Source organism: Panthera pardus, unplaced genomic scaffold (assembly GCF_024362965.1).
Source record: "Panthera pardus isolate Hobbes unplaced genomic scaffold, ASM2436296v1 HiC_scaffold_10, whole genome shotgun sequence".
In the NCBI taxonomy this organism is placed as follows: domain Eukaryota; kingdom Metazoa; phylum Chordata; class Mammalia; order Carnivora; family Felidae; genus Panthera; species Panthera pardus.
In genome coordinates this window covers 94144823-94156920 of record NW_026526655.1, presented here as the reverse complement: position 1 = coordinate 94156920, position 12098 = coordinate 94144823, and the positions used below count along the sequence as shown (strand labels likewise).

The window sequence follows — 12098 nt, the reverse complement described above, 5'->3', positions numbered from 1 at the left end:
TTTTGTTTAAAGGATTGAATGAGGGGCGCCTGGGTGGCTCAGTCAGTTGAGCGTCCGACTTCAGCTCAGGTCATGATCTCGTGGTCCGTGAGTTCAAGCCCCATGTTGGGCTCTGTGCTGACAGCTCAGAGCCTGGAGCCTGTTTCCGATTCTGTGTCTCCCTCTCTCTCTGACCTTCCCCCATTCATGCTCTGTCTGTCTCTGTCTCAAAATAAATAAACGTTAAAAAAATTTTTTTTTAAATAATAAAAATAAAGGATTGAATGAAAGGCTGTCTGTATAAAATCATACCGATCTTAACTGTTTTCCTTTTTCTCCAACAAAGATATAAAGGATGTATCTAACATACCCGGTATATAGTGAGAGCCTAGCTAGTGGTAGATTCTATACCCATAGAATCTCCTATAGGTAGATTCTCTATCTATAGAATAAATATTCTATAATATTTATTATCATCAGCATGTTACTAATTATTTATTACTAATAGCACAACAACATGGCTTGTTAGAATAGTCCCTTTATTCTCACACAGCATTCTTTTTGTTAGTAGTAAAATACAAAATAAAACTTATTTCTTGACCTAAGCTCCCCAGAATTGCAGTGAAGTACTCTTTGTTTCTTTGCATTAAGTTGCAGATTTGTATATTATACTTTTATTGTCTTTTATTAATATTTAATGAATTCAACTTTTTTTTAATGTTTATTTTTGAGAGAGACAGAGAGAGAGAGCGTGAGCAGGGGAGGGGCAGAGAGAGAGGGAGACACAGAATCCGAAGCAGGCTTCAGGCTCTGAGCTGTCAGCAGAGCCTGATGCGGGGTCAGACTCACAAACCATGAGATCATGACCTGAGCCGAAGTCGGACGCCTAACCAACTGAGCCACCTAGTTGCTCCAGTCAAATAATTTTTGAAAAGGGTGCCTATACCGTGGAGAAAGATAGTCTTTTCAACAAATGGTGTTGGAACAGCTGGATATCCACATGCAAAAGAAGGAAGTTGGAGCTTTACTTAATGCCATATATAAAAATTAACACAAAATCTATGAAAGACTTAAATGCAAGAGCTAAAACTATGAAACTCTTAGAAGAATACAGGGGGGAAACATCATGACATTGGATTTGCACTGATTTCTTAGGACACCAAGGGGATTTTTTCAGTCCCCAGCCCCACCACCTCCAAGACATCTCCAGTTCCCAGGGATACCTGCTGTAATCTGCACACCCAAGACAGAAAGGGCCATGGAGCTGGAGCTGCCAGACCTATTAAAAGTTGACAACTTTAAGGAAGTCAAAGGGTGAACACTGCATAGCCACAAAACAGACTGAAGAAGGTGTGGGGTAATACCCCCAAGATTCTGAATCTCAACACCCTCCCAGCTGGTACCAGTATTGGACTATACTTTGAACAGTGAGGATGTTGGATGCCTAAGACAAAAGCAACAACGCTAATAAAGGAAAACAACCATTAACCTGTGGAAGCTACCCCAACCAAATGATTAGTGAAGCCAGACTCCCTGAACATTGGGTGTTTCCAGCAGAAACACACATAGCCCAGAGCAGCAATACGCTGATGATGGCCCCACAGACAATGGGAGGAAAGCCACTGGCGTGGTTCAGTATTACCAGAGAGAAGGTGACATTTTCAAGAAAGGAGTTGATGCTGAGATCTGAGACAAGACTATATTAGTCTTCTGGTGCCAGACCCAGACAGTGTGTGTGTTTGGGTTCAGGCTGGATGGGTTTCCATTTGAATATCATGGATATCAGTGGAGGTATTCATCACCACCATCACCCTTTAAGAACCTGAGGAAGAAATGCCTTGGAAGAGACGTGCCCTCTGTTAATCCCATTGACATTTCTTCCAAAAAAGATCCTGAGTCCTCAAGAGATGCTCAAGGTAGTAACTTACCATTTTGTAGTTAAATTCATAAAACTCAAACAGTCACAGCTAAAGTTCCCAGAGTTTATCTGAGCACCCCTTCCGTTTTCCAGATATCTACGCCCAGGTCACTTGGAGAGCCAGTGGATAACCAAGAGTCACCTCCAGCCTTCTACCTCCATGTGGTTTTTCCAGAGCAGTGATAACTCAGTCATCTTTCCCAAGCTTATTTTTGCCCAGCTACCCTAAAAGTAGCATCTGTGTTTCTGTGCATTTTATAGTGAACCCAAGCTCTTTTTGTTGAGTCTTGTAAATGCTACAACATTTGCAAAACTGAGGACACTCCAAGAGCCATCCCTGACCAAAGCTGGAGTTTGCTTCCTAATTAGTGAGACTTGGCTAATGAGAGTCAGATGAGATAGCCAGAGTGTTCTCAAGATGGATGGGTTTTGGAAGGGGAAAATAAAATGCTAAGCTCATATGCATACATACTACCAATTGGCTCAGGAAGATATTCAGCATCTCTATCAAGCAGGTGAGAGGAGACTAGGGACAGATGAATCTTGCTTTAACATGACTCTTGCCATAAGTATCTTCTCTCAGCTAAAAACTACCATGGAGGCTTATTCCAGGATGGCTAATCAAGATTTGTTAAGCCATGTTGGCCGTGAATTAAAAGTGGTCTGAAGACCCATCTTCCACTATACCCTGAACTGCCTTGCTTTTTTTACTGAGAGGCTCTGCTATTCCATGAAATGTGCCAACACAGATGTCTCCACCCTGATCAGGATCATGGTCAGTGGAGAGATCGATCTTTTATAGATAAAACAGATGTTCAGTCAGGTGTATCAGAAGATTGTAGGCACAGTGATTGCAAGTGACACCGGTGGAGATTAGCAGAGGCTTCCTTTGGCCATGGCGGGCCAGTAGGAGGTACTTTTTTAAATGAATGAAGCCATTCAAAGCTTATCCTTCAACTCAGTGACTGACCTGCTTGCAGCAATATCAATTATCACTTAATCAAAAGAGCTCTTTACTAAGGGCTGTGTCAGAGTAATGTGCTTGGTTTGCATATGTAGTTATTGCCTTAATTCCAGTGTTATTTTTTTCTCGTATACAATCCATTTAAAGCCATATCACGATGTTGCAATAATGCAGTGTTTGTAAAGCATAATTCTCCCTGCTTTTACTCTAATCAGGATACCAAATGGAATGTGAATCAAAATCTCGAACAGGGGGAAGGGTGATTACTTTTATGACGTTAGATTTGGCAGTGATTTCTTGGCTATGACACCAAAGGCACAGGTAACAAAAGAAGAAAAGACAAGTTAGATTTCATAAAAAAACTTTTTAATTGTGCATTACAAGACACTGTCAACAGAGTAGACAGACAACCCATAGAATAGGAGAAAATATTGTAAATCATGTACTGATAAGTGATTAATAACCAGAATATATAGAGAATTCCTAAAAACACAAGTACAAAACAACCCTATTCAAAAATGGGCAAAGGACTTAAATAGACATTTCTCTAAATATCTATGAATGGCCAGTAAGTGCATGAAAAGATACACATCATCATTAAACATTACGGAAAAGCAAATCAAAACCACAGTAGATACTACCTCATACCCATTTGGATGGATATCAAAAACCAGAAAGCACATTTTGGCAAGATGTAGGGGAATTAAAACCTTGTACAATCTTGGTGGGAACTTAAAATGGGACAGCCACTAGTGGAAAGTGGCATAACAGTTAATCAAAAACTTAAAAATAGAACTACTATGTGATCCAGCAATTCCACTTTTAAGTCCCCCCCCCAAAAAAAAATTAAAAGGATTTTGAAGAGATATTTGTACACCCACGTTCATAGCAACATTATTCACAATAACTGAAACATTGAATCACCTCAAATGGATCCATCAACAGATGAATGAATGGGTAAGCATGTTTTGGTATATACATAAAATTGAATATTACTCAGCCTTAGGAAGGAAATTCTGCAACATGCTACAACCTTGAGGTCATTATGCTAAGTGAAATAATCCAGTCACAAAAGGCAAATACTATGTGCTTTCACCCTTATGAGGTACTTAAAGTAGTCAGAATCATTAAGACAAAGTAGAATGGTTGTTGCCAGGGGCTGGGGAGAGGAGAATGAGGAGTTGTATTTAATAGAGTAACTTTCAGTTTTACAAGATGAAGAGTTATGGATGTGGATGGTAGTGATGGTTACACAACATTATGAATGCATTTAATACTACTGATCTGTACACCTGACTGCTAATATGGTAAATTTTATGTGTATTTTTCACTAATTTTTAAAAAAATGAGGAAAAAGTAAAAATATTCCTTAAAAAGATACATTTTTAAAATAATTTTATTCCTATTTAAAGTCAAATCTGGCTGCCAAAATGATACCAAAATATAAAACAAAGGCTGTTTGTTTGTTTTAATACACACAACATGTTTTCTCTGCTTTGTTGTTATGTATATATTATGTAATTTCAGTTCTTTGCTATTTAAAGTGAAGTTATAACTGATTTTTATTAAATAATGGCCCTTTGGCATTTTATAATCTATTTAATGTAGTAGTGTATTAGTTTTCTATTGCAGCATAGCATATTACTGTAAACTTAGATGCTTAAAAGTAGCATCCACTTGCCAACTCATAGTTCTGTTGAAGCTAAGTTGGGTTCAGCTGAGTTCTTTGTTTAGGGTTTCACAAAGCCAAACTCAAAGGTGTTGGCCAGCCTAGGCCCTTATCTGGAGACTCAGGGAAGAATTTGCTTCCAAGCTCATTCCAGTTGCTAGTGTAATTTAGTTCCTTGCAGCTAGCTTTAAGTTTGAGGTCCACGTTTCCTTGCTGACTTCTTAGCCACGGGCTGCTTACTCTCTGCTCCTTAGAGCCTGCCTGCAATCTTCCCATGGCCTCTCCATCTTCAAAGCCAACACTGGTGTGTCATGTCCTTCTCACCTGTTGTTTTCTGACTTGCCCTTCTCCCAACCAAAGAAAACTTTCAGCTTTAAAAGAGCTCTCATGAATGTATCAAACCCTGCTGGATTATCTGTATCTTAAGATGGACTGACTTGGGACTTTAATTACGTCTCCAAAACCCCCTCACAGCTTTACTTAGGTTAGAGTTTGATTAAATTATCAGGGGATTGGAATATGGGGAGACCATCTTTAGTATTCTGTCACAGGTAGTAGTCTGAAGGTTTTGGGTTCTGGTGGACTGTTTAGTAATTCTGAACTTGGACTCTAAGGTTCCTGAGACCAGAAACAGTCTTACTCATCTGTGTAGCCCAGTGTGTGGCAATGTCTTGTATACAAGCAGGAATTCAGAACATGTTAAATTAAATGAAATCACATTGAGATAATTTTACCTCTTTTTTTATCTTCATTGTTATCAAAAGTTCCTTATGAATTAAAACTGAGCTGGTGAATGTATGTATGAGTCTATAAAAACTCTAAACAATTACTGTAGGGGTAACATACAGTATCCCCACTTAATTTTTTTTAAGTTAATTCTTAGGTCTAGTGATTAGAAATAGGACATAGGTTTTCTGACATGCTAGGTTCCTAACTTTTAATAATCTATTACATATATATAGTGCTTTAGGTTTTACAGAGCCCCTTCTTTACTCTGCCGTTTAATCAAACCTATTCAGGAGCCTTGAAAATTAGTGCAAATCATATGAACTTTTATACAGATGAGAATAAACCGAAAAAAATTTGACCAGGATCACCTACTAATAAGCAAAGCTAGAAATTTAAAGTCAACCCTTCTACATAGGAAATACAGTTTGTACTTGCCATTTAATCATCTCTTTTAAAATTTTTCAATAGACTGGGGTGCCTGGGTGGCTCAGTCAGCTAAGCTGACTTCGGCTCAGGTCATGATCTCACGGTTTGTGAGTTTAAGCCCTGCGTCGGGCTCTGTGCTGACAGCTCAGAGTGTGGAGCCTGGTTCGGATTCTGTTGTCTCCCTCTCTCTCTGCCCCTCCCCTGCTCATGCTCTGTCTCTCTCTGTCTCAAAAATAAATAAAACATTAAAAAAAAATTTTTTTTTAATTTTTAAATAGAAAGTTTTGTACTCCTGATGCTTAAAATTGTAAGGGTTTAAGAGAAGGGGGGTAAGTCACAAATTCTTTTCCCTTCTAGTGCCTTGGACCTCATTTAGTTATGCGGATTTTCTAGTGTTCATCTATTGATTTTCTCCCACTTTTTGGCCTGTAAGCCCTTACTGCATTATGTAGCATAACTTTTTTAATTCTGCTTTTAGATATCAGTACAGACTGTTAGAAATCCTCTTGAACAAATTAAAGAGGAAAGTAAATAGAAACAGAAGACAGTACCGACATGCAGAAGGTCTCATAGGCAGGAAGCACTGACATATGCATCTGTGTGCACTTCTATGCCGTTTTCTTCTTTATTTTTTCTATTTTTCTTTTGTTATTGCTAAATGACTCTGGTAATCCAGAGTCAAAACTCCCCAAAATATAGTGCTTCTTATATTTCAAGAACTTTGGATGCAAAATGGGTACCAGGACACACTGGTACTGCAGATTCTCATTTTTTCTTCTTCTTCCTCTTCGAGAGAGAGAAAGACAGAAAGTGAGAGTGAGTGAGTAGGAGAGAATCTTAAGCAGGCTCTTTGCCCGGCATGGGGCCCGATGCGGGGTTCAGTCTCACCACAGTGAGATCATGACGTGGGCCGAAATCAAGAGTCAGATGCTCAACCAACTGAGCCACCCAGGAATCCCCAGATTCCCATTTCTGTTGATTTTACATAAGGCTTTTTTGGGTGGAAGAATGAAATAGTGGCTTTTTTTTTTTTTTCATATGCAAAGCATACTAATCTAGGTATTAAGAAGGACTTTTTCACCTGTTTTATGTTTGGTACCAAACTAGCTTCCTGGTTTTAATGTGTATGAATGATAGATACCTATTGGGGATTGGGGTTGAGAGGTAGATTGGAGGAGGTGAGAAGAAGTAAAGTGTTTAAAACCTGTCTGGCTTCATTTCATGGGCACTTCAGCTGCTTTCCCAAACCAGAGCCTGGTATCACAAACTAGAGCTGGTTGTCCCAGCGGGTGTCCAGGTCGTGTGATATTCCAGTCATGCTGAATGAAATGCATATTGTAACTGCCCTCTTTTCTTTCTGCTTCTTTGCCTTACCCTGGACCAGGCAAATAGGATTCCATCACTAATAAACTGGTGGTGTGCCTCTTTATAGTGTTAAAAAGACTCAGTAGATAGGTGGTTGTACTCTGACTCAGTGTGCATTTAAAGCATTCTTAGTAAGTTTGGAAACTTTTCTAAGCATAGCTACTTAAAATCACTCAGGTGTGTGTGCATGTGCGTGCGTGTGTGTGTATGTTTTCCTCACCTTAGCTAAAATGTAATATGTTATAAAATTCTTAAGAAGTATATTTTATTTTAGTGTATCTAATTAGTTACTTTATAAGTTTCATTTAACTCAGTTAACATGGAAATTTTGGCCATTTGCTGACTTAAAGAAAATACCAAAATACCCACAGAAGGATTTTAGAGAATCTTCTGTAAGTGTGATTCTGGGAGGAATCAGTACTTTTTTACTTAAAACCAACTTTGATTTCCTCATTTCCAGTACTTTGTGCAGGTAGTTTCCTGTGGTTTAGGATTATGAATTAAGCAACAAACATTTTGTTTCAGTGTGAAATTTAATACGAATCTTTCTTGTGTGTTCAGCGGCCATTGCAATCCTTTGGACAGACAGGAAAAAGGTCTAAGGTATAGTAAATATATTTTGTGCTGGCATGCCAAGGGCCTTCCTTCATGCTTGATGAATCCTTGTTTTCATACAGCGCTGCATTCAGTTTAGTTTTGTCATATTTTGTTTGGGGCAGAAAGCTTATTTTGTTTTATTTGGGGTTTTTGTCTTGCCTAGTCGCTTTTGTGCATTGCTTTTATATCTTTAATGGTTCTCTATCTATAGAGAAAATGGCTTTCTCACCATTCTTTGGTTTTTGAAATTGGAATTAGTCCCATTCTTGCTATTGCTGTAGTTTTCAAAACTATATTTGTTTTCCCTCTTAACAAAGGGTTTTAGTGGTATTTAATGATATATTTAACTTGCGCATTTCACCTACTTTTATACATGGCAGAAGCTATAAAGAAACTTTAACTCTAGGGGGCTTTTGGATATGCCCTAGATTTGTGAAATGTAGTGTTAATTTTAAATACTTCTCTTTAGTCGAGCTCAAAGTTAAAGCTAGTTCGGAGCCTTGCAGTGTGTGAAGAATCTCCACCACCCCCTACAGCAGAGATATCACAGGAGAACCAGGTAAAAAAAAAAAAAAAAAAGAAAAGAAAAAAGAAAAACAAAAACAAAAAATTGTTATTTAAAGGCATGGTACAATAACCTGCTTCCTGGAGAGTATTTTTTCATAAGGTTAAATAAAAGTTGTATATGCATGTGTGTGCATTATGTATGTGTTTTCATTTGTTTGCTTTATTTTAAATGAGTGAAGCTAATTTCATAGTACCACCAAAGATACAGATAAAAAGTCGGGAAAACCTCATTGCTTCAGTCTGAGGCTTGGTGCAGTGGTTTCTCTCTGGAAAAAATTAGGGATTATATAATTAACTGGGAAGATGACTTTAAGGGATTATAAATTATTATTGAAAAGTTATAAAATATTAAGTAGTACTTCTACTGAGCATAACTGTGATAAAATTTGCCCTTTTTATTTTGGCTTTTATAAATTTGTTAAACACTTACTGCTTGTGTGTGAAGAGGAGACTACCCAAGACTTTGGCTTGATATATTATTTTACTTATTAACCTGAATGCATGCTGAAGCCAGTTTTCTAGTTAGGTTGGCCATAATAGTTTAATACTTCTAATTTCTCTTCTGTCTGTGCCTGTAAAATATTAAACAACTGAGGTTCAAGCAAATGGTTCAGTTTGCCTTTTATATATTCTTTTTAATGCTATGACTTTACTTTTCTGATAATCTTAGCCATGCATTGATCTTTGTCTCATGTTACCTTTGGACATTTATCCCTAAATAATTTAGGACGCTTTACCAATGTTTTTATCAGTGTGATAACTTTGCCTGTTGGTGATTTGTTCTACTTCTTAAGAGTTTGAGCAGCCTGATATCCCGTTCTGTATCAATAATAATTTTCAAAGAATTGAAGCAACTGTTTGGTTATTTAAGAAACTGTGACTAAAACAAGGAAAGGGGGGGGGGGGGAAGGCCATGATAGGTTGTACAACCTTTTTTTTTTTTAAATGAATGCCAGTTGTACGTTAATTCAAAAGAAAAAAAAAAAGATTGTTATACTTTGCCTTGATTTAGAAGCTGATGCCCTCAAAAGCCTATTATAGATATGATAGTTGTCACATATTTAGAACATGTTGGGTTTTTTAAAACCACTTCACTTCTTTGTTTCCAAAATACAAGAAAAGGAAGGTTTTGAAAATAAATTATTTATTGTCGACGAAGAATGTATAAAAATTAGTTTCCTTTGAAATTTGTTCAAGTGTCAGGAACATAGTGTTTAAATTGTATGATTTTTATTGAAGATTTAACTACATAGATAAAAGATAGCTCTATGTATTTATTCTATAAAATAGATATGCTTTAGTAATAATGAACTTTCTAGCAAGAAGCAGAAACACAATCAAATGTTTTCTTAAGAACTATTGCCTAGACAACATGTTTTAAATGTTAACCTTTGGCTTTTACATGGTTGTTAATAAGGCTAGAGAGTTATGGTATACTTTGGAAGAAATCAATGAAATTGTTTTTGAAATAGCAATTTTAAAAGTTATTTTGTACAAGTAAGAGTGAAGAATACACCTGTACAAGGTGGAGCGGTGGATATTGTAATTTTTTTGAAAATTCATTTTTTCATTCTGTTGGCCAAAATGTTACACCATCTTAGCCTCCTGGAATTAGTCCAAGGATATTGAGGAAATGAAAAGGGTCATTCATAATTAGACTGTTAATACAGAAAAAGTGCATACTTGATGAGAAAAAGGATAAGGTGATCTTTGTACATTTTAACCTGATCTGAAAAATAGTGGAGGGAAAATTCTCATAGTGCTACATAAATATATCTAGTGAAAATTCATGTGAAAAAATTAATATCAAGAGTGTACATTATATATTAATGTATACATTTTTATCACAGTTTTTCTGTTTATATAAAGTTCAGAAACTAAGTTATAGCATATGAATGATGAATAAAGTATTTATGCCAGAGTTCAGTATTCCACTTACTAGATTCTTTCTCAGTTTCTCTTGGATACAATAAATTCTTTATTTTCAGGTAATAACCCATTATTGTTCTCTCAAAGCAAAAGATATTCCTTTTAGTAGAAAGTCCTCTTTTTCCAAGCCTTGACTTAACAATTGCACCTGAACGAGAATTAGAAAATAAACTATTTCCCATGAAATGTGCTGGTATCTAATTCTTGGTAGTAGAGACACTTTCCAACTAATAATGCCTGCTTCAGAATGTGATTTTTGAGGAATTAATCTGGAATAAAACTCATTAGTCAAAAGGTTGAGAGGCAATTAAAAAAGAGATGTCACTTGTGTCTGATGAGAGCTTATGAGAGGGAAGTGACCTCAATAACAGATGTCAATGACAGAATGAAGAGTAAAGGCATTACAGCTTCCTGTGGAGATGTTGCTATCCTTCCAATTATTTATAGTCAGAAGAGTTCGTTTAAAAGGACTACTGGGTTTTTAAATATGTCTTGTTGATTTGCTACTAAAAACAAGGCCTTGGTACCAACTGAAAGCAAGGCCTTGGTGTGTGAAGCCTACCATATTTTTAAATACAGTTCATCATGATAAAATAGTTTAATATCTGTAATTAAAATGTAGGGCTTTGGGAAGGGAATTTAGAAATGAAATCTGATACTCAGTGGAAGCTGCTTTTAGTGAAGGCCTAAATGTGAAATCTTCCAACTGGATTCTATAGGTTATTCTTGAGATAGGAGTAAAATCTATAAGTCAGGAAAACTTCTGTAATATTCTACTTCTGAAACATAGCTCTGGGATTCATTTTTAAATATCTGTTTTACATTTAGGAATAGAATAAGGAAAGTGGATAAGAAAATGAGTCATAGTGAAAAGAATGACTTTTACCAATTGATGAATGTATGAAGTTGATTAATATATGAAGTTTGGTAAGCAAGACAAAGGAGGGCATAAAGCAGATGTTCATCATTCTAGTAAAAATTGCTAGTCCAGAGCTTGTGCCCTATATTCTAAGCCCAAATTTGAAGTGAGATGAAATAGGAAGCAGAAGAACAAAGATAAAAATAACAGTCAGCAACCCTATAGGAAAAGTACATATATATATTTGACCAGAAATTCTGTCAAATATTCTTTCCAAAAAAATTACATGGGTAAAAAAAGGTTAATAAAATTCTTGTGACTGCAAGTTCAACTCCTGAAATTTATACCCTTTTTGATGTTGATTTATTACACCTATTTCCATGGCAACCATCACCCAGAAAAGTGAAGTAATTGATCAGTGTTTTTCATCAATAAATAATAGTATCATTTAGTCTACAAAAAGGTCATACCTCTGTCTTTAGTAGAAATGGTCTGGAAATTATTCTACCTTTATGACTTGGCTTGAATAAACAGAGATTTGTGACTTTTTTTTTTTTTTTTTTTTTTTTTTTTTTGCCTTTTTAGGCTATGTGAATTAATTTCCAGTAATTTCTTTGGGCTCTGAAATTACATTTAATGTTATTATTTTTGAAATGGAATGTAGAATTCCTTCTCTTTTTCTATTTTATAGAATATGATTACTTCACAGGGTTAAATATTACATATCCAGAAGGAAAACAGTCTTGTTTGAAACCTTTCTAAAACATGGTGGTGATTGAAAGAGGAACAGTAATACGTCATTCATAAATAGAAAATAATCAGATGTGTGGATTTAGTTTTGGAAAATCTGTACTTACATTTTTATATGGCAAGAGAATGGAAGAGTGTGAGATTATAAAGGATACTCAAAAAACTATTTTTTTGTTAAGTGTTGGCTTGATGCTCACTTGTTCTTATTGTCATGATTGATGATCATTATTCTTTTGTTTGGCAGTGGCATCTCCAGTACAAAAATAGGCTAAGAAGACCTTGCTTCTGACCCTCCAAGGGTTTTACAAGTAGATATATTCAGAGTAACATAGAAAATATCTTATGT

General features: G+C 36.1%; 1 protein-coding gene across 13 annotated transcripts in view; it reads left to right on the top strand.

Moving 5' to 3' along the window:
• The window catches only part of R3HDM1 (R3H domain containing 1), a 202263-nt gene that overhangs the window by 81044 nt on the left and 109121 nt on the right, over positions 1-12098 (top strand). For 11 of the 13 annotated variants that reach the window (XM_053909251.1, XM_053909266.1, XM_053909285.1 and 8 more), the window contains 2 exons: positions 7612-7653; positions 8117-8206. The exons of the other annotated variants lie outside the window; for them this stretch is intronic. In XM_053909251.1, the coding sequence (XP_053765226.1) occupies positions 7612-7653; positions 8117-8206 (132 nt within the window). The remainder of the gene's footprint in view (positions 1-7611; positions 7654-8116; positions 8207-12098) is intronic. 13 annotated transcript variants of the gene reach the window in all.